The sequence below is a fragment of the Thalassophryne amazonica genome, chromosome 14 (genome assembly GCF_902500255.1).
Source record: "Thalassophryne amazonica chromosome 14, fThaAma1.1, whole genome shotgun sequence".
In the NCBI taxonomy this organism is placed as follows: Eukaryota; Metazoa; Chordata; class Actinopteri; order Batrachoidiformes; family Batrachoididae; genus Thalassophryne; species Thalassophryne amazonica.
This window is the reverse complement of record NC_047116.1, coordinates 66,139,294-66,161,193: the sequence shown is the minus strand read 5'-3', so window position 1 is coordinate 66,161,193 and position 21,900 is coordinate 66,139,294. Positions and strand designations below refer to the sequence as shown.

Genomic DNA, 21,900 nt, shown 5'->3' with positions numbered 1-21,900 from the left:
CAATGGAGAAAGGCGCCAAGCATGCAACATGCCAAGACCCCCAGGAATCGAGGACATAGCCTGCAGGATATGTTCCATCTGGGCAGGTAGGATCCCCCGGTCCTGACCTTCTCGTAGAAAAAATGGTGTCAGTAGCGTTCAGAGACCAGCTGATCAATTCCATGGTTAATCCAATAGTGGTCCAATAGATCCAGAATCCAATATAATTTGAGGAATTCACAGTCTGGTGAAGTAGGGACTGGAAGGTTAAAGGCAGAGAACAGAGATAAGGGAGAGTGGAGGAGATGCGACCGCCCTCGTCAGAGTCCCAAGCTTTTTCGGTGATGGTCACTGGACAGCGATTTGTCCCTGTAAGTGTTTTGAGACCGCAGATGCCGGCAGTGTCATCTCGAATGAAAGGTTTGCTGGGACACAAATAATGGATATCTTTAGTGACAGTGCACATTTTGAGATTCGGCACTAGGTATAGCTCAGGATTAGTGTTGTTGAAGGCCACTACGGGTGGTGTGTGGATCTTAAGGTGATTGTCTCCTTACCAGAGACCTACGTTCACAACACTTTGTAGTCTGTAGATGTTTTCAGTAGTGACAATAGGCAAGTTAATTAGAAACGCCATTTCCAGATCCTCTGGATCTACATAGATTGGAATTGAGCTTCCCAACGGGTACGCGAGGTGAGTTTGTAGCGGCGTGACTAAGCTATGGGTTGCAGACTCTAGATTTTGGTGGACCAGGGTTAAAGGAACAATGTAGGGTGGAATCCTACAGACGGCGAGGCTGTCAATTGAAGATCCGACGTCCCTGGTCATGTCCGCCATGAGCATACTCAACATCTGTGTGTGTTCATAGTCTTCCTGCAACACTGACGTAAGTTGGTCAAGTACGCCCACGGTCTTTTTGAGCACGTTGGTATGGGTGTTAAGGATTACCACGGTGTCTCGTACGGTTTGTCCGATGGTCGCGAGACCTTCTCTCTCTTGGAGCTCGCTAACGTGTCTCTTTACTGTTGATAGTGTGATGGTGTTACCCTATCTAACTGCTGCTGATAAGCCAAAACTGAAGAGGGATCCTACAGCTGAGGCTGCCATTAGCAGACCTCCAATGAACGTCTTCTCTCTTTTGTTGAGTCCACTCAGTTCTGCTTGTGTTACCGTGAACTTCTCCATCTGGCGTAGCATGTGGACTATGTCTGCCTCAGCATGCTTCAGGACAGACTTGGTCCACCGGCTACCTGCCCAGGAGACCAGGTTCACTGTACTGCTGGCGAAGTTGGCCTTGTACACTTCTGTGGGGTCGAGCCTGATGAACACCCTCTGCGTGTGCAAGCAGCAGTTCATTATCAATAAGCTGGGCTGGTCCTTCAGGACGATGCCCGATTCTGGTCCGAATTCAACCACGTCTGGGGAGGTGTTGGCGACGGTTGCGCTGAGGAGCAGCAGGGTCACAAGCCAGGTCATCCTGGCAAACACAACAATCATGGTTAGAAATTTTTCTGGAAATGGTTAGAGATTTTGTTTTGCTTTTCTGGCTTATAGCACAGAGTTTATATTATCTGAATTGATTCTCGATTGGAACGTTAGGCTGTCGCCTCTTTTTCTTTTTGTTGTTAAGGAGTGCTTTGAGGTCATGTGGTGGCACACCCCCACTACAGTGGTGTTGGTGAGATCACCTGGGTTGTTTTATTTGTCCTGTTGGAAGTTAATATTATTTTCTTAATTTGTCTTGATCGGTGTGACGCGATTGTTTGGGACGCAGCAGGTGTCGATATTCCTTCTTTGCGTCCTCTCCACCTAATGAGTGGTTTTAAGTTCTATCGGCGACTGTGGCGTCCCCGGCGAGTCCCATGGGGGTTTTGTGAGGCTTAATTTGGTTGCGGTGTACCCACTTGAAGACTGGTTCTCTTTGACCCTTGCTGACCTTGATTTGGTATACGACGGCGGAGAGTTTGTCAGTCACCAAATACGGTCTTGTCCAACTGGGTAGCAACTTGTGAGTTAACCTGGTTGTTTTCTGGCTGGGTTGCCCAAACGAGTAGTACCACACCTTGTCCCTCACTTGTATCTCATGGTGGGACGGCTTCTGGTCATAGTAGGCTTTTCGTCCTTCTGCGCTTTTGTTCAAGTGTTTTTGAGCAAAGGAGAACGTGGCTTTCAGATGTTCAGTCAGGTCAGTCATGTATTGTTGAGCCGTGTACGCCGTTACAATGTTTGCCTCCCCTGGCTGGTACAGCAGGTGAAGGGGGAGCATGGGAGAAAAGGGGAGAACCCCGTCAATTCATGAGGGGTCGCTTGGATGGCCATGAGGACCTGGGGAAGTTTCACATCACAGTCTCTGTGGTTGTCTGCCACATATTTGCGCAGGATGGTCACCACAGTTCGGTTGGCTCTTTCCACCCTGTCTTGATGACTGAGGGTGGTGGTTGCACTTGTCAGAGTTGTTGCATGACTTCGCTGATGAAGTAAATCGTTCATGATCTATGATTTTCAACACCGCTTGTGGCCGCTAAGCAGCTCAGAGCGGGCGTACTAAGATGGCGACTGTTTCCATCGAGCGTGTGACGTAGCACAGGTTGACGGCGGCGCGTCAAGCTGTGGGTAGCGTTGTGACATCGGTGCGTCGTGACATAATTTGCACACAGAGGGGTTTTGAAGCAGGCAACACCTCCTCTCCAAACCTTTCCACTCACAACAATAAATTCTTAAAAACGTGCTTGTTTTTTTTTTTTCACAAAATGGCAGACACGGCGGTCCTTTGAACAATGCAGTACCTTAAAACACACAAGATGGTGGACATGGGGGTCCCCCTCCCTTTTCTCTCAAACAAGCTTTTGATCAAGGAAGCAACCACTGGCAATCATTTCTGGAATATAGGCTCAGTGTAACATCAGAATCTCAACTTACACAAATCGTGCCTGGACAATCAAAGCACAACGTGCTGACTGATTCATAAGGTTTGTGACTGGTTAAGTAGCTAATTTAAGTAGTCCCTTGGGGTCACGAATACAGTGATTATAATAATTGGAATCTCACAGTTTTGCAATATGTATCCAGGTGAGCAGTATAAAACTGGAAATTTGCACATTCCACAGGGGCACTGACGGGAAGCCATCAATATGCGTGTCTTCGCTCGTTAACACATGTAAGGCAGGAAGCACCCTGTAACCACAGGTGACACTCTTGAATGGTGAATTATGTCCAAAATGTGATGATAGATTGCTACTGTTACTCATTTTGCAAATTTCCATCCATTCATCCATTTTCCATACTCACTCCGTACTCAAATTAAGGGTCACTTGGGTAATGGAGCCTATCTCAGCAGTCCTAGGACTTGAGGCGGTGTACACCATGGACAGGATGCCAGTCTTTTGCAGGGCCATACATAAATAATTTAAGTGAACTGGACACTTTAAATTAACCTTAGGTGTGAATATGACTGTCTATATGACTGCCTGCCATGAACCTTGATTAGAGTAAGTGGGTATAGAAGATGAATCAATGAATGTGCTTATGTAGCTGATCTAATTTCATTCTGTGCTTACGTCCATTAACATAGCCAAAATCCTTATTTACATATTGCTATCTACATCACATTTCCACGAGTTATCAATTGTGCATTTACCTGCAAAACTGTTTCCAAACCAACACACAATTTAGCACTAATTATGGTGGATCTTAGTAAATCAGGCCATTGATGCTGATTGCTCAATGTTTGTTGACCTGACATTTTGATCCTATCATTTGATTCTGATCACCGAGCCATAATTCTTGTTAATGCTTGCTTTGATTCATTAATGTTGGTTATGCTTTCATTGCAGTTTGTGTCTCTGGGTGTTGTTGGTCCTGCACTTAGCATCAAAGGAATGTGGATCAAGGAGCAGATTCTGACATTTAATCCTGATCATTAAAGGAAATTCTTACATCCCCAGTAGGGCTGCAGCTATCGATTAGTTTAGTAATCAAGTATTCTATAGATTATTCTGGCGATTAATTGAGTAATTGGATAAAAAGTACTTTCGCATTTGTAAACATCAATAGTCCAGGGCTCTCCCTACTAAGCAATGGCACAATGTCACTGCGCCAAACTCTTTGACATTTTGCTGAAATGGTGATGGGATGTGGCTTTCTGTTTTGTTTTTAACCATTTTTAAGTTTTTTTTTAAAGGTTGGTGGACAGGGTCCCTGTGTGTCTTTTTTAATCCCTCTTTCGCTGTGATTCAGCAAGTGTATTTCAGCTGGAGGTTGAACATGCAAGCCTTGCAGTCAGTTATTTTTTTATTATTTTATTTAAGTTACAGTGTTTATGAAGCATTGTGTGTTGCCCAAAAAAGTGAAAATTAAAAAGTGAAATGCGAGTCTGAGCAAAACACAGAAGAAAGAGTGGACTTTTGCCGAGAGGATCTTCTTTCAGAAATTGTTTGTCAGTGTGGCCGAGAATGGAGCTGTGACTCGGGCAGAGAGAGACAGCAGCTGTCCACCCATGCAGAGTGGACCGTGTGTGTTTTTTTTTTTTTTAAATAGGCAAACACACTGCTTCACTTTAAATGTGCAGTAAGTCTATTTCAGATGATCAGCATGGACCGCCTTTCTCTTAAAAGGCTATTTTTTACTCTGTGTGTCGCGTTGGAAAGTGGTAGCCTTTTGTGCTAAATTGATTAGCGTTTACATGCCGCATGCTCTAGTCTTCTGTTTTTTCTGGGGATGTTACAGCACCACACACAGGCCTGGCATATGTACTACAGTGTTAAATGAAACTTCGAGTCACAGAATTTTCCTCTAACATTTTTGTAATCGAATTATTCGAGTTACTCAACTAATCCTTTCAGCACTAATCCCTAGTCACATGGTGATGGATCAACCAAACATATGAGGAACTGATTCTGTATGTTCATGTTTTGTTTTGTGCGGCAAAAGTTCTTTTCCCATTCACAAAATGCTTTCCTTGTCAGCTGATGTCCGCCAAATTTGTCAGAAAGTTTCATGCATGTTCAAAACTTTGAGTGGCGATCAGGCGGAAAACTCTCCCACTGATTGCTCGTTTGTTTGCTGTTTTGTTGTCTGCATATTTTTTTTTATTTTCCTGCAGCTGTCCGATGGTTCAATATGGTGTTCTGTTTGGGTAGACGTCTAGCAAGCAGAGAAAGTACTGACACAGTATGCGCAGCTCCGTGTCTTGAAGAAATAGACAGCGGTCTCTCTCCCTCTCTGTCTCGCTCTCTGTCTCTCTCTCTCTCTCAGCAAGGAGAGGAGTGGAGCTGGTCAAGTGAGGAAACATGAAGTCATGCTTTCAGACTTTCAAACTCTGCACAAATACTGCATATTTGTCTGTAATCCTGTAATTCTGCTCAGTGCAGAACTCCATGTAAATGCAATGTCATTTGTTCATTAGCATCTCAACTCCATGGGAGACTGGCGATTTGCCCACAGAGAAGATATTTAAATATGCAGCTAATCCTTTTGCTGTATCTGTGTGACTCAGCCTTAAGATCCAGTGACCCAGATCAGAGTTCAAAGATCAAATGCAAAATTCTTGATCTTGGCTTGCACCAGTATTTAATCAACTCTTTGCCCTGAGACTGTAAATTGTTTGCAACCTTTTGCGATAGTCAAACCGAACAGAGTATCTACAGGCAGATGCCGGGGCAAACAAAACCTCTTTGATGGAGATAATAATCAACAGAGAATCACACCATGGGTTTAAGTGCACAGCTCAACAACATCATCAGCCAATCACTTGAAATGTTCCAGCAGTAGGTAACGTGCATTTTTAAAGTGGCACAATAGCTAGAATTTTTGAATTCTTACATCTAATTTGTGCTTCTCTTCATGTATTATAAAAATTATGATCCTTTAAACTCAGCTGGCATTCCTGCATCTTACACTGTGTGAGTGTTTTTTCAGGGCCACATGACTTCCAGCTGAGGTGTCACATGTATCAGGCACGTGGACTGATCGCTGCTGATGCCTCAGGACTGTCTGACCCTTTCACCAGAGTCACCTTCCTGTCACACAGCCAAACCTCTAAAGTAAGAACACCTGCACTCTGACATCAGCACAGCAGCAGCTTTCTTTCAAGTGTTGATTTATTTTGGGGAAATGGGCATCTCTTCAGGTCACACAAAGCAGCAGTGAACCATATGCGTTCAGAGCAGCTGGACACTGACTTTATGTATTTATATACTCAACAAAAATATAAACGCAACACTTTTGGTTTTGCTCCCATTTTGTATGAGATGAACTCAAAGATCTAAAACTTTTTCCACATACACAATATCACCATTTCCCTCAAATATTGTTCACAAACCAGTTGAAATCTGTGATAGTGAGCACTTCTCCTTTGCTGAGATAATCCATCCCACCTCACAGGTGTGCCATACCAAGATGCTGATTAGACACCATGATTAGTGCACAGGTGTGCCTTAGACTTCCCACAATAAAAGGCCACTCTGAAAGGTGCAGTTTTGTTTTATTGGGGGGGGGATACCAGTCAGTATCTGGTGTGACCACCATTTGCCTCATGTAGTGCAACACATCTTCCTCTGCATCATCCGTGAAGAGAACACCTCTCCAACGTGCCAAACGCCAGCGAATGTGAGCATTTGCCCACTCAAGTCGCTTATGACGACGAACTGGAGTCAGGTCGAGACACCAATGAGGACGACGAGCATGCAGGTGAGCTTCCCTGAGACGGTTTCTGACAGTTTGTGCAGAAATTCTTTGGTTATGCAAACTGATTGTTCCAGCAGCTGTCCGAGTGGCTGGTCTCAGACAATCTTGGAGGTGAACATGCTGGATGTGGAGGTCCTGGGCTGGTGTGGTTACACGTGGTCTGCGGTTGTGAGGCTGGTTGGATGTACTGCCAAATTCTCTGAAACGCCTTTGGAGACGGCTTATGGTAGAGACATGAACATTCAATACACGAGCAACAGCTCTGGTTGACATTCCTGCTGTCAGCATGCCAATTGCACGCTCCCTCAAATCTTGCGACATCTGTGGCATTGTGCTGTGTGATAAAACTGCACCTTTCAGAGTGGCCTTTTATTGTGGGCAGTCTAAGGCACACCTGTGCACTAATCATGGTGTCTAATCAGCATCTTGGTATGGCACACCTGTGAGGTGGGATGGATTATCTCAGCAAAGGAGAAGTGCTCACTATCACAGATTTCAACTGGTTTGTGAACAATATTTGAGGGAAATGGTGATATTGTGTATGTGGAAAAAGTTTTAGGTCTTTGAGTTCATCTCATACAAAATGGGAGCAAAACCAAAAGTGTTGCGTTTATATTTTTGTTGAGTGTAAATTGTTCAGGCTCTTGTTATCATATACAAACTATTGTTATTATTTGTATTATTAACATTATTAGTATTATTATTATTTCATTTTATTATTACTTCTATATTTCTATTTTTGTGCCACTATGAACCTGAGAGCTGTGTTGTTTGGAGCCTTTGTGCTCCTGGTAGGGTCTCCCATGGCAAATTGGTCTCAGTCGAAGGGCCAGACTAAGGGGACAAGACACCATAACAAAATGAGGCAGAGGAGATCTGACCCATCCCAGAGGAAGCCCAGGGCCCCCGTCTGGAGCCATGCCTGGGTGGTGGGTCCATGAGCAAGGTCCTGGTGGCTGAGCTTGCCACAGAGCCAAGGCCAGGCACAGCCCAAAAAGCAATGTGGACCTTCCATCTCCACCTTGTGGGGTTACCACCCACAGAGGGAACCGCTGGTATGCAGTGTGCTATCCCATGGGTGGCAGTGACAGTAGAGGGCCTTTGTGGATCAGACCCGTTTGTGGGGATACTCACGAGTCCCAGGTTGAGCACTGCTATGTTGGAGTTAATACCGGTAGATGGGAGGGTTGCCTCCTTGCACCTTTGGGTGGCTTGGGGGGATTCTGACTGTTGTTTGCACGTATGTACTGAACAGCAGTTTGGAGTATTTGGGTACGTTCTTGGTGTCCCTGAGTGGATTCCTGTATGGGGCTCCATTGTTCTGCTGGGGGACTTCAATCCACATGTGGGCAAGGACAGAGACACCTGAAGAGGCATAATTGGGAGGAACAGCCTCCCCGATCTAACCCCGAATTGTCATTTGTGATTGGACTTCTGTGCCAGCCATGGACTGTCCATAACAAACACCATGTGTGAATATAAGGATGCTCATAAGTGTACATGGTACCAGAGCACCCTAGGCTTGATTTTGTGATAGTATCATCTGATCTGAGGCTGCATTTTCTGGGCACAGGTGAAGAGAGGGGCAGAGCTGTCAACTGATCACCATCTGGTGGTGAGTTGGATCAGAAGGTGGGGGAGGACTTTGGATAAATAGATAGTGCAGATGAAATGGGAACATCTGGACAAGCCCACAGTCCAACAGATCTTCAACTCACACCTTGCTTTTCTAGCATCCTTGTGGAGGTTGGGGGCATTGAACCAGAATGGGCAATGTTCAAAGCTTCCATTGCTTGACACTGCAGCGAGGAGTTGTGGCCTGAAAGTCTTAGGTGCCTCAAGGGGCAGCAACCCTCGAACTCTGTGGTGGACACCAGTGGTCAGGGAAGCCGTCTGACTGAAGAAGGAGTCCTTCTAAGATATGTTATCTCGGGGGACTTCGGAGGCAGTTGCATGGTACCAACGGTTTTGAAGGATGGCAGCCTCTGCTGCGGTGGAGGCAAAGCTGGGAATGTGGGAGAAGTTCAGAGTAACCATGGAGAAGGACTTTCTGGTGGACTGTGAGGCACCTCAGGAGGGGAAAAAGGGGAACCATCCAAGCTGTCTACAGTAAAGATGGGACTCTGTTGACCACAACTGAGGATGTAATCTGGCGCTCGAAGGAACACTTTTACAAATGCCTGCATCAGACTGGAGTATGCTCTGTAGTAGGGGCAGAGCTGGAAGCTGTTGGAGGATTATCACCAATTTCCTTGGTGGAAGTCACTGAGGTAGTCAAGCAACGTCACAGTGCCAAGGCCCCGGAGATTCATGAGAGCCATCCAGAAATGCTGAAGGCTCTGGATATGAAGGGACTGTCTTGGATGAAACATCTCTTCAACATTGCGTTGAGGCCTGGGACAGTGCCTAAGGATTGGCAAACTGGGGTGGTGCTCCCCATATTTAAAAAAAGGGGACCAGAGAGTGTGTGCCAATTACAGGGGCATCACACTACTCAGGCTCCCTGGTAAAGTCTACTCCAGGGTGCTGGAAAGGAGGGTTTGGCCCATAGTCGTACCTCTGATTGAAGAGGAACAATGCAGGTTCCATCCTGGTTGTGGAACAACCAACCAGCTTTTCACTCTTACAAGCATCCTGGAGGGTGCCTGGGAGTATGCCCATACAGTCTGCATGTGTTTTGTGGACTTGGAGAAGACCCAAGAGATACTGTAGGAGGTGCTGCGGGAGTATGGAGGGAGGGGTCCCTTCTCAGGGCCATCCAGTCTCTCTTCTCACAAAGTGAGATCTGTGTTCGGGTGCTCAAAAGTAAATGGATTGCGTTTATATAGCGCTTTTCCATCTGCAATAGATGCGCAAAGCGCTTTACAATTATGCCTCACATTCACCCCTATCTCAGGGTGCTGCCATACAAGGCGCTCACTACACACTGGGAGCAATAGGGGATTAAAGACCTTGCCCAAGGGCCCTTAGTGATTTTCCAGTCAGGCGGGGATTTGAACTGAGGATCTTCTGGTGTCAAGCCCAACACCTTAACGACTAGACCATCACCTCCCCACAAAAGTAAGCCGGACTCGTTTCTGGTGGGGGTTGGCCTCCACCAGGGCAGCGCCTTGTCACAAATCCTGTTTGTAATGTTAATGGACATGGATATTGAGGCGTAGTTGGGGGAGGAGGGGTTCCAGTTTGGTGGGCTCAGGGTCTCCTCACTGCTTTTTGCAGATGTGGTCCTGTTGGCTTCATTGGCCTGTGACCTCCAAAACTCACTGGATTGGTTTGCAGCTGAGTGTGAAGTGGCTGGGATGAGGAATAGCACCTCTAAATCCTAGGCCCTGGTTCTGAGCAGGAAAACAATAGATTGCCTACTGGTAGGGAATGCAGTCTTGCCCCAAGTGAAGGAGTTCAACTACCTCGGGGTCCTGTTTACAAGTGAAGGGACAATGGCGTGAGAGACTGGCCGGAGATTTGGTGCAGCAGGGGCGGTATTGCATTCACTCTACTGTATTGTTGTGACGAAAAGGGAGCTGAGCCAAAAGGCAAAGCTTTTAGTCTATTGGTCAATCTTCATTCCTACTCTCAACTATGGTCACGAGGGTTGGGTCATGACCAAAAGAACTAGATTGCGGGTACAAGTGGCTGAAATGGACTTCCTCAGGAGGGTGGCTGGTGTCTCCCTTATAGATAGAGTGGGGAGCTCGGAGTAGAGCCGCTGCTCCTTCACGTTGAAAGGAGCCATCTGAGGTGGTTTGAGAATCTAATAAGGATGCCCCCTGAGCACCGCCCTACGGAGGTGTTCCAGGCACATCCATCTGGGAGGAGACCTCGGGAATAGGACTAGGTGGAGAGATTATATCCCCACACTGGCCTGGGAAAGCCTCAGGCTCCCCCAGTCAGAGGTGGTCATTGTGGCCCAGGAAAGGGAAGTCTGGGGTCCCCTGCTGGAGCTACTGCCACATGACCTGATCCTGGATAAGCGGTTGAAGTTGAGTGAGTGAGTAACTTCTATTTTGTCATTTGATTTTAAATGAACCATAATGGAAATAAGTATTTTCAATTTCTTGTGTCATCCATGTATTTTTAATGTACGTATTTACAATTATATTACGTATTTACACTGAACTTACTAAATAAAATCACCCATACATGTACACAGATGCTAATACTCTTTTAATACATAGATGATTAACTGTTTACCTGTTGGAATGGTGTGTGAGTCCAGAATTTAATTATCAACGTCCATTGTTCACTGCTGTTAGCAAATATCCGTAGTTTCTCTAAAAATATTAGTCTTATCAACTTTCCATTTTTATGGCATTCATCTTTGACCCAAAATACATAAGCATACCAAACGTCAAATGTCAGCTGTCCCCAGTTTCCCTGTGATCAAAGCCATACACACATAGGCTATTAATAAACAGATGTTCAGCCCAGTTTATTTTATTTAATTGAAATAACTGTTGATGGTTGAATTATTTTTGGTAATTTGATTCCTCAGCATGTACATTACATTAGACTAACTCGGCGTCTGTGTTGTGTGTGTGGAGGATGGCAGCGCTGACCTCAGCATTTTGTCCACACGTTGCTTTTAGGTAATCAGTCAGACTCTCAGTCCTACGTGGAATCAGTGTTTGGTGATGGGCCCCCTAATGCTTGGTGGAGACCTGCAACACATCCAGCAGGAGCCGCCATCCATCATCATTGAGGTGTATGACGATGACGCAGTGGTACGACTCACAAACAAATCACTAAGAGAATCTCATAAAGTTGAAAAACAATTATACATTAATATGAGCTCAGCTGTATGGACGATGGCCCATTAGTGCCTTTATAGGTTATAAAAAGTGGGAAGGGTAATATTTTTAGAAAGAAACTCAAGAGTTTATACTTGTAAATTTATGTGAAAAAACAACCCAGTCCTACAGATTTGTCATGATTCAGCAGCACAAAATATATATTAATCTATTGGTTCATAATATTGTCACGAAAAGTGCAAAATTTTCATCATGGCAGCATGAATTCATTCTAATTCATTCTGTGATGGCTGCATGTAATTAAAAGTGCAGCGGGTGGGGGGGTGGCCGCTGCCCCGTTGGGGATAGGAGTAGGGTTAGTAGTAGTGAGTTTAAAAAAAAGTTATGAAAATTTGAATCATTTTGTGATGGGAGGATGAAAAAAAATGTGAGACTGGGCCGGAAAAAAACTCTGATATTCTCCTAAATTAACAAATTAACAAAAACAATTCGGATTAGGTCTACGATCGCAAAATGCGAGACAGTTATCTGTCATACCTGTAACAGTTTATGTTAATGGGGCCACAGACAGTATTTAAATGAAAAATATATTTGTTGTATCTTTATTTCATTGATGCAGTAGTTAATGACATTCAGATTTAGATAAAGGGTTAAAATGGGCTCTCAGTTAAGGGACACCTAAGCTGTGTTTCAGACTGATGGACAGTTACTTCTCCTGACCACAAGGTGGCAGTATGCGCCTGATAATCTTTAGAAAGAAACCACAGTTCTATAAGCAGAAGAAGTGTGTAAAAAAAAAAAAAAAAAAAAGTCCTTTTGAGAAGGTACAGCTAAGTTCCCACAGTATTAAAGGATTTACTGTCAAAGCAAAAGGACCGTTACTAGTGACAAGGTTTGTGGTGTTAATTTGTTAATATGCACTTGATTAACACAGTTAACCAAATTTAAAAGTTTATGTCAACTGTAATCAGTGGTGGGCACACTTCCGATAATCAGATAACAATTATCGAAGATAATATTTTCATTATCGGATTATCTTTTTAGATAACTTTAAAAACCATTATTGGACCAATTATCTTCCGATTAATTTTTGTCCGATAACTTTTAGACTGATAAACAAAGCTGAACAGCAATGATCATTTTTAAAATTTAAAATCAGTTCAGCACCTACCTGTTAAAAGTTTTGTAACAGATGGACAGTTATACCCTCTACTAACAGAAGAGAGCTGCTTCTACGAAAAGTGTCTCTATCCTCTGTAAACAAAGGAGAAATAACCCCCAAAAAAATAATAATAATTTCCTTTAACACCATACCGATATGCTAGCAATATCACCTAAGTCATCCAGAGGCATACATTTTTAACTTATAGTTCAAATTTTAACCAAACTCATTTTGGACAAGTTATTTAAATTTAATGTCATGTTTGAAGTTTTATAAAGTGAAAATATCAGATATATGTTTTAGTTTTAAAGTAATGTGCTAATTTTTAAGGTTTTGTGAGCATATGCTGTGCCCAGCAGTGCATTATGGGTAGGATGATGTAATCTCAGTACGTTCACGACAGGACAGTTGCATTTCAGACACTCTTTTCGGGCTCCACAGACAACAGCATTAAACGCTAGTGCCTAAAACTCTTGTGAATATATTCTCTGGGTTTATAGACATTGTTATTGTATTTGCGTTTGTTAAATTCCACGCATTTTAAATGTAGCAGACAGGGATTATCTGGAATTTTGTTTTCAAGGCCTCTACTGCCATCTACTGGCCAGTAGTGTTCATGGCAGTATTTGCCCTAAGTACTAAGCGTCTGGGCAGCAAATCAACTTTTTGGCTTTGCAAATGGCTTTTTTTTTTTTTTACAAATGAAGTTTAAAAACAAAACAAAACAACAGCAAAAAATAAAATAAAATAACATTACAAGACAGCTCTGCGGTGTTTGCACAGGCACAGTGCGAGCGGTTAGATGCTTGTAGCTTTTCAGCAGCAGGATACCCTCACGACGGCCGACCAGAATAATATCAAACATGTTTGATTTTCATTGGACCATATGATCGGCGATCAGGAGGTGGTCCTGAGATGTTAAACGCAGGTTGTTACTCCATGTACACTGCACAATGCAGGATGTGTGATTAACCTGAAACTCGGTCCAAAAAATTCCTGCATGAAAAATCATCTCGCACAGTGTAAAGCATGTTTTACAACATCATAAAACATGCGCACATTCTCTCCACATGCAAAACATTTTGCAATGACACTTCCAGGGCTCTGTAAAAATGCCTGTTTTTACAAATAAAAAAATAAAATATTTTACAAAAGCACATTTATCTGTAAACACCAACACACAACAGACGTCACACGTGTTGGTTTACATAATGAATGACTGAACCAATCAGTGATTAGCAGAGGCACTTTTACCCAGAATCCTTTGTGATCTGTCTGTGTTTGTGACAAGACCTAAGAATTAGTGCATTATTCAACATTAAAAGATATATGCTATATTTTACCTTTGTACAAATGACAGAATTGACATTAATGGAGTTATTCTATCGGTATTAATGTTATTTATAAATCAAAACCATAAGTCAGCATGACTTTATTTTTCAAGGGTTAGGGTTAGGGTTGTAATTGATAGAGAGTTGGCTTTATGGCTGCTCTCAGAGTGCCTCTGTGCTGGGAGCTCTGTAGTAAACAAGCACTTCCAGCAGGGGCAGAATGTTCAAAGATGAAAGTGTGGTCTCATTGTTGAAGCTATTGTGGCATTAAAACTTAAATTTGTTTTATTAGTAGTTGTAAATGTACCAGAGACAATATTGGAATTTATCTGTTATCGGTTATCTGTAACTTCCGATACGTTTTTGGGTGGTTTATTGTTTTTTCTTTATCAAAGATAACTTTTCAGTTATCTGATTATCTGTTATCGAAGTTAATTTTTTGGTTATCTGTGCCCACCACTGACTGTAATGAATGTAATGTAAAGAATAAAACATTATGAATGTTTAACTCATTGGTGTTTGTGTTAGTCACACACTGCCGGCATATTTTTTAGATTGAACTGCATGTTGCATGTGTTTTCCGAATCCTGCAATGTGGTTAGGCCGTACCACGCCAAATTCCTTCAGGGGCCATATATACAACTGAAGATGTTCTGGGTGAGGATGCCAAATGCAACAAAAGGTCCCTCCTCTGAGTAGAGGCCACGGCCCCCCGCTGAGGAGCATTTGAATCATTGAAACCATGTCCTGCCCGGTGCGGGGCTACCAGCAACACTCTGTGATTACTCATGCATATCACGTGTAGTGTCAGCATGATCAGCGGAAGAGGAGGAAACACATACAGGAGACGGCCTGGCCAAGGGTGAGCCAAAGCACAGGCGGCAGTGTGTTGTGGCATTCACGGCAAACAGATCAACTTCTGCCTTGCCATACCTTTCCCAGATCATCGGAACCACATTTCAGTTCAGTCGCCACTCGCCCAGTGGCGGTTTCTGTTGTGAGGACAAATCTGCAGCACAGTTCTGCATGCCCGACAGATGCACAGCTCTGAGACTCCGCAAGTGAGGAAAAGCCCGCTGGAGGAGCTTCTGGGCTTCTCTCAGGGAATGAACAGACCTGGTGCCACGTTAATGGTTTGTATAGCAGACTGTTGATGTGTTGTACGACTGAACAAGCACGTGTCCCCTCTAAGGCAGGGGCGGAATGCCTCATTGGTGCAAAAATAGGAGTCCCAGAGGTACCACTGCTGACACCGCAGTCAGTTGACCCATCAGCTGAAGGTGCAGAGCATAAGTCAGTGAAGCATTCCTGCGAATACCATAGACCAGAGTGAGAATATTGGCCACTCTCTGTGGAGATGGACAAGCTCTCATTACCAGTGAGTCCACTGCAATGTTATCGTTGTTGTACAAGACACAATGAGAACGACTAGTTAGGTATGATGTCAACCATGCAAGGACATTCCCAGTAATCCAAAATGATTCTCCAGCCTATCGAGTAAAATACGGTGGTCCACCGTATCAAACGCAGATCTAACAGCACCAGAACCGTAGTGGTGTCTGAATCCATTGCAAGGAGATCATTTTCTTTAGTGAGAGCTGTGTCTGTAGAATGATATGTTCTGAATGCAGACTACAGTGGCTCAGAGATTTTTCTCAGCAAGGTGGTCCACCAGCTGCTGTGAAACCACTTTTTCCAGAATTTTACAACAAAATGATAATATATAATTTTTCAATACACTAAGGTCAAGATTAGATTTCTTAAGGAATGGTTTTTGGAAGTGATTACACTGCAGATTTGAAACATTTAGGAACAGATCCCGGTTAATGACATATTAATAATTTTCAACACAGTAGGCCCGAGAGTGGACCACAGGTCCTTAAACAGTTTTGATGGTATCGAGTCAAATAAGGAGGGTTATGCTTTTAGCAGACATTACAAGTTTCATCAGCACGCCCAGTGAGATACTATCAAATTCAGCAAATCTGGGTAACATATCAGCGATGGCACCCACCTTCATAACAGGGTGTAGTGGCTGAATAAAGGCCTGCTGGGATATATTTAACCTAATGTCATCTGTTTTCTCCTCAAAGTAATCTAAAAAATCTTGGGCTGTAAAAGGAGAGTGACTTACAGGTTGTCAGGTTCACCCTGTAATAGAAATCACAGACAACCTGATATCAAAGAAACACACCAGTCACTGTTTATCTTTTGCTCGCGAGTGTTGGCTCGTGAGGAGAGAAAGTATACCACTCGAGCAACAGATTCATTCCTTCTTTCCTTCCCTCTCTCTGCTGAGTGACACTCTACCTCGCTTTTTATTCATTCAAGCAAACAAGGATGCTGTGACCATGGTTACAAAGCAGAAACGATCAGCACAGTCTCTCCCGGGAACAAGGACAGTTTCAATCTTTAGTTAAGTGTCAACATTCAGCAAAATATGATGACAAATACCACATGCGAATGTGTGGCAACAGCTTATTTTTCTACTTGTTCTGACGAAACAAAACAAAACTCAGATATCCTCATGTATCTGAACACTGCGTATTGAAAAACAGAACTTTGCATTAATCATGCCATGAGAGATTTCTTGTTGCTCTGACTAAGCGAGACAAGGATCTCAGATATCTTATGTATCTGAACACTGCGTATGGAAAACAAGGTTACTTATACTTCAATTTAAAGAAAACAATTCCTTCAGACATTTAAGTGATAACAAAATAAGGCATATTCCAACAAGGTGGTTGTCCATGAATAAGTGTTGCCACTGTGTTGAATAAGAACTTTGAATGTGTTGATCAAATCAGAGTAATAGTCCCGCTTTGTAGCCAGTAGTGCATGCTTATAATATAGAATAGCATCATGCCGCATGAGTTGGAATACTTCTACTTTTGAACTATGCCATTATTGTTCTAGAACCTCTAGCCTTATGCTTGAGGCCACATGAGTTATCATAAAACCAAGATGACAGAGTTTTTTGGGGGTATGGTTTAATATAGGTGGAGCGATCATGTCAAGTGTAGTTGTAAGCGCTGAGTTTAACCTCTCCACAAAACTGTCAACTGAGCTGTCATTTTCTAAAAGTGACGCAGACAGTCTAGCTCCAAGCTCAATCATAGCGGAAGACAATGATAAATAAGGTTCTTGTTCCAGTAATCACGGCAATGAGACTGTAAACTTAATAAGCGAGTGATCAAAGACTACTGACGCAAGAGGCAGGATGTTGATAGTTGTGACAGCGATCCTGTGAACAAGGGTATTTCCACTAATGTATGTCGAACCCTGAATGCATTGCTGGAATCCTAGTACATCAATAATGTCCAAAAATATTTTGCAGAGGGGATCAGAAGGCTTATTTATATTAATCACAATCAAAATGTTATCTGCACAGATTGACAAATTAGAGAAAAACTCACCAAATGAATCTAAGAATTCAGAGTATAGGCCAGGGGGACTATATACAGTGACAAAGTAGCACAGTTGTTTTTATTCTTCTGGCCTTGGCTATGCGTAGTATCCTGGGCAGAGCAGAGAATCAGTTATTCAAACAAATTATACAACCCCTGGCAAATATTGGTCTATTTTAGACCCCCAACAGCTAGTAAACTAAACCTGAATTTAAAATTAGAGCAACCCCCCACTTTGCCTTGCTTTGTATTACGAGGGACATGACTAAATGTATACACCAGTGGGCAGGCCTCATTTAAGGGGAGAACAGCAATAGGTTTAAGCCAGGTTTCACATAAACCAATCATATCTAAGTGGTGTTCCTTTTTCCTTTTTTCTTTTCTTTTTTTTTTTTTTTTTTTTTTTTGTTTAGGCGCTGCTGGAGTCAGCTGCCTCTCCAGTAGCTTTCTGGTTTTACCTCTTTTTTAGCTCCTTTTTCCTTTCATTTTTTACCCTTCTGCTCTTCTCACAAAGACATTGTGTGTTATATACATATACCATGGATATTTTAAACTTTTCAGCGCTACCAGGAGCTAGCTTTTTCACTTATTCATTAGAGGAACTACAGGCTCTGAGATCAAAGGGACACCCCATCCCAGTAGTGCTAAGGAGGCACACAGAGGCTGCAAGGCTGGGGCTAAACTAAAGGCTAGGCTAGCAGACAACCGGAGGTGCTACAAACCATCGATTCCTCCATGATTATGGGAAATGTAAACTTGCTGCCAAACAAGATGGATGAGCTGTCCACACTGAAAAAAAAAAAAACAGAGGATTTACCGTGAGAACAGCTTGTAAATCTTTATGGACACGTGGCTAGCCCACCTCATACCAGATACTTACGTGGAACTTCTGGGATTCACTGCTGTCAGAGTTGACAGACACACTAAAGCATGCGGAAAAAGCAAAGGTGGGGGTCTTATCATGTATGTTAGCAACTGATATAACCCAGAAATCTCTGTAAAGACGGTCTTGTGCTGCAAAGACTTCGAGCTGCTAGCTGTTAGCCTATGCCCATACTGTCTACCAAGGGAGCGCAGTTACATGCTCACCATCTTTGTTTACATCCCCCTGAGACTGGATGCAGCCACTGCATATGAGAAAATTCACACTGTTACAGCAAGGCTGCAGACAAACCACCCTGAGGTACTGATGATTATTTCTGTGGATTTTAACCATGTAACTTTGAACTCTACTTTAGCAGCATTTCACCAGGTTGTGGACTGTCCAACAAGGAACAAAAGGACAACTGACTGTATGTTTACAGTTTACTCTTAACACTTGCTTTGACAATGTAAACATATGCCTCCCATATTGATAAATCTAGGCTTGCATCTTCGATGCCCTTTCTGGCACATTGTACCTGAACTTGGGGATGCATACAGAGTCCCCCCCCCAGGGAAGTGTGACCACAATTTGGTCCACCTACAGCCACAGTATACTCCCTGGTACAAAAACAGCCGGTAACCACTTGCTCGGCCAGTTGGTGGTCCCCTGAAGTGGAAAGTGCACTGAGAGACTGCTACGACACCACGGTCTGGGATGAACTGATCAACATGCACGGTGAGGACATAGAGGTGCTGACACATTGTCTGACATGTTAACTTCTGTGCCGATGTGGTCTGCCCTAACAACAAACCATGGGTAATGCGAGAAGTCAAAGCTTTCCTCAACAGGAAGAAAGCTTCTTTGGGGAGCAGAGACATGGAGGCAATGAAGGCAGAACAGTGGGAGGTGATACTCTGCATGAGGGAAGCAAAGGACAGCTACAGTTGAAAGATGGAGCACAAGCTGAAAATTACATGAGAGAGGTTGGAGAAGGTGTGAAAACCATCACAGGCCATAAAACAAAGACCAGAGACACAGGGGGACAATGGAGAGGCCAAACAAACTTAACAACTTCTTCAACTGGTTCAACCAGTTCATGCCCCCCACTCCCTCCCTCACTGTAGACATCTCTCCTTTCTACCTCCTCCATACATCACTGTGGACCAGGTAAGAAGACAGCTGAGGAAGCTTCATCCCAGGAAAGTGGCAGGCCCAGACAAGGTGTGTCCCTGACTACTGAAGACCTGCGCGACATGGGAGAACCGCTACAATGTATCTTCAACCTTAGACAGCAGCTAGGGAGAGTTCCCACCCTCTGGAAGACTTCATGCATTGTTCCACTTCCTAAGAAGAACCGGCCCAGTGAGTTGCATGACTTCTGACCAGTGGCACTCACTTCACACCCGATGAAGATGTTGGAGCAGCTCTTCCTTGACTTCTTCAAACCACAGGTGCAACACCCCCAGGACTGTCTGCAGTTTACATATCGGGCACTGGTGTGGAGGATGCCATCCTCTACCTGCTACACCGAGTCCACTTGCACCTGGACAGGAGAAACGGCACAGTGAGGATTCTCTTCCTGGACTTCTTGAGTGCCTTCAAGACCATCCAGCTGCTTGTGCTCCAGGACAAACTGAACAGGATGCAAGTGGACCCCTGTCTGGTCACTTGGATCTCCAGCAACCTCACTGACAGGCCGTAGTATGTCTGGCTGAGGGACACCACATCTGACACTGTGATCAGCGGCACTGGAGGACTGAAGGGCATGGTACTGGCCCCTCTTCTGTTCACCTTATACACTTCTGGCACAATTGTGAGCTGTGTCACATCCAAATGTTCGCAGATTACACAGCCATTGTTGACGCATCAAGGATGACAGAGAGGAGGAGTGCAAGAACCTAGTGAAGGACTTTGCTGCCCGGTGCCACACAAACCATCTACACCTCAACAGCACAAAGACAAAGGAGCTGATCATTGACTTTGGGAAGTCAAGACCAAGTCCACGGCCAGTTTTGATCAAGGAGCTGAGGTGGAGGCTGTGGATTCCTACAAGTACCTAACGCTATGGCTGGACAGCAAACTGGACTGAACAACCCACAGCAACCATCTGTACAGGAAGGGACAGAGCAGGTTGTACTTTCTGAGGTTACGGTCATTTAACATCTGCTGGAAATTCCTGTGGATGTTCTACCAGTCTGTAGTAGCCAGCATCCTTTAAGCATCCACGTTGCTGCTCCCTCAGCGCCGTGGTGTGCTGGGGAGGCAGCACATATAAGAAGGACACATCCAGGCTGGACAAACTGATCAGGTGGGCTTGCTCTGTGGTTGGCATGAAGCTGGACTCTCTGTTGATGGTGGCAGAGAACATTGGACAAACTGTTGGACATTATGGACAATGCCAGTCACCAGTGGTGGGTACAGTTCCACTAATCCACTAACCGCTAATAATCGAAGATAATGTTTTTATTATATCAGATTAGCTTTTCAGATAACTTTGAAAACCATCATCAGACCATCTTCCAATAAGTTTTTAGACCGCTAACATTTTTGCAGATGTAGCTTTTTGTAGTAGATGCACAGTTCTATTCTCTACAAACAGAGAAGAACTGGTTCTAGAAGAAACTGCTCTGTCCTCTGCAGACAAAGGAGAACTGATCATAGAAAAGAAAAAAGCTCATTTCTTTTGACCCCATACTAATACGCTGGCAATAGCACCCAAGTCATCCAGAGGCATACAGTTTTAACTTATGGTTCAAATTTTAACCAAACTAATTTCAGACAAGTTATGTAAGTTAACGTCATGTCTGAATTTTTATAAAGTGAAAATATCAGATATATGTTTTAGTTTTAAAGTAATGGACTAATTTTGAAGGTTTTAGTGTGGACATGCTGTGCCCAGTGCATTATGGGTATTCATGACAGAAGAAATGCATTTGAGACGCTCTGATCAGGCTTCACAAGGACAACAGCATTAAACTCTTTGTATATTGTGCCTAAAACTCTCGTGAATATATTCTCTGGGTTTATAGACGTTGTTATTGTGTTTGTTTTATGTAAAAATCCCAGAAGAAGCCCAGGTTGCTTCTCCAAAAGCTGAAAAGTCTGTTAAATTGTGATTCAGGCTGTGTGATATAACCGGCGTCAAAATGCATAGAACACTGCCATCTACTGGTGACTGGTTATATCACAGTGTTGTCGACCACAGAATTTTAAAATTATCTGTAGGTTTCCAAAACCTGAAAGACCACACATAAATCATAGATCTGACAGGTTTAGTTGTACAGTGTGTGGTGTCAGCCACATGGTAAAAACAGCACACACAAACAGATTTCATACACGAACATTCCCAGGTCAAACACCTCGCTTTCTGATTGGCCGCATGTCACATTTAGCTCCTCACGTCCTTAACACACCACACACGCCAGGAATAGCTGATAAGATTATATTTAACATCATCACAATTGTCGGGGCGTCCTTAAGATTGTCAGAAGGGGAAGATTGGGTCCGATATCGGCCTAATTATTTTGCCATGTGAACCAGGCTTGATGTTATGACGCCTCACGGAGCGACTGATTGATCTGTTATAACACCGCACCGAGCCGCTAACCGATCGGATGTTATGACGCCTCATGGTTTAAGGGAATCTTGTTAGTAATAGCAGTATCATTAAAACTGAGACACAGGGCATCATGTCAGTATTTGTATAAAAATAAGATGCATACG

The 21,900-nt window shown here is 43.7% G+C and overlaps 1 protein-coding gene across 1 annotated transcript in view; it reads left to right on the top strand.

Moving 5' to 3' along the window:
* fer1l6 (fer-1 like family member 6) overlaps positions 1 to 21,900 on the top strand; it is a 656,531-nt gene that overhangs the window by 352,698 nt on the left and 281,933 nt on the right. Inside the window, exons 22-23 of the mRNA XM_034186126.1 lie at positions 5,897 to 6,021; positions 11,251 to 11,385. Coding sequence (XP_034042017.1) covers positions 5,897 to 6,021; positions 11,251 to 11,385 — 260 coding nt within the window. The remainder of the gene's footprint in view (positions 1 to 5,896; positions 6,022 to 11,250; positions 11,386 to 21,900) is intronic.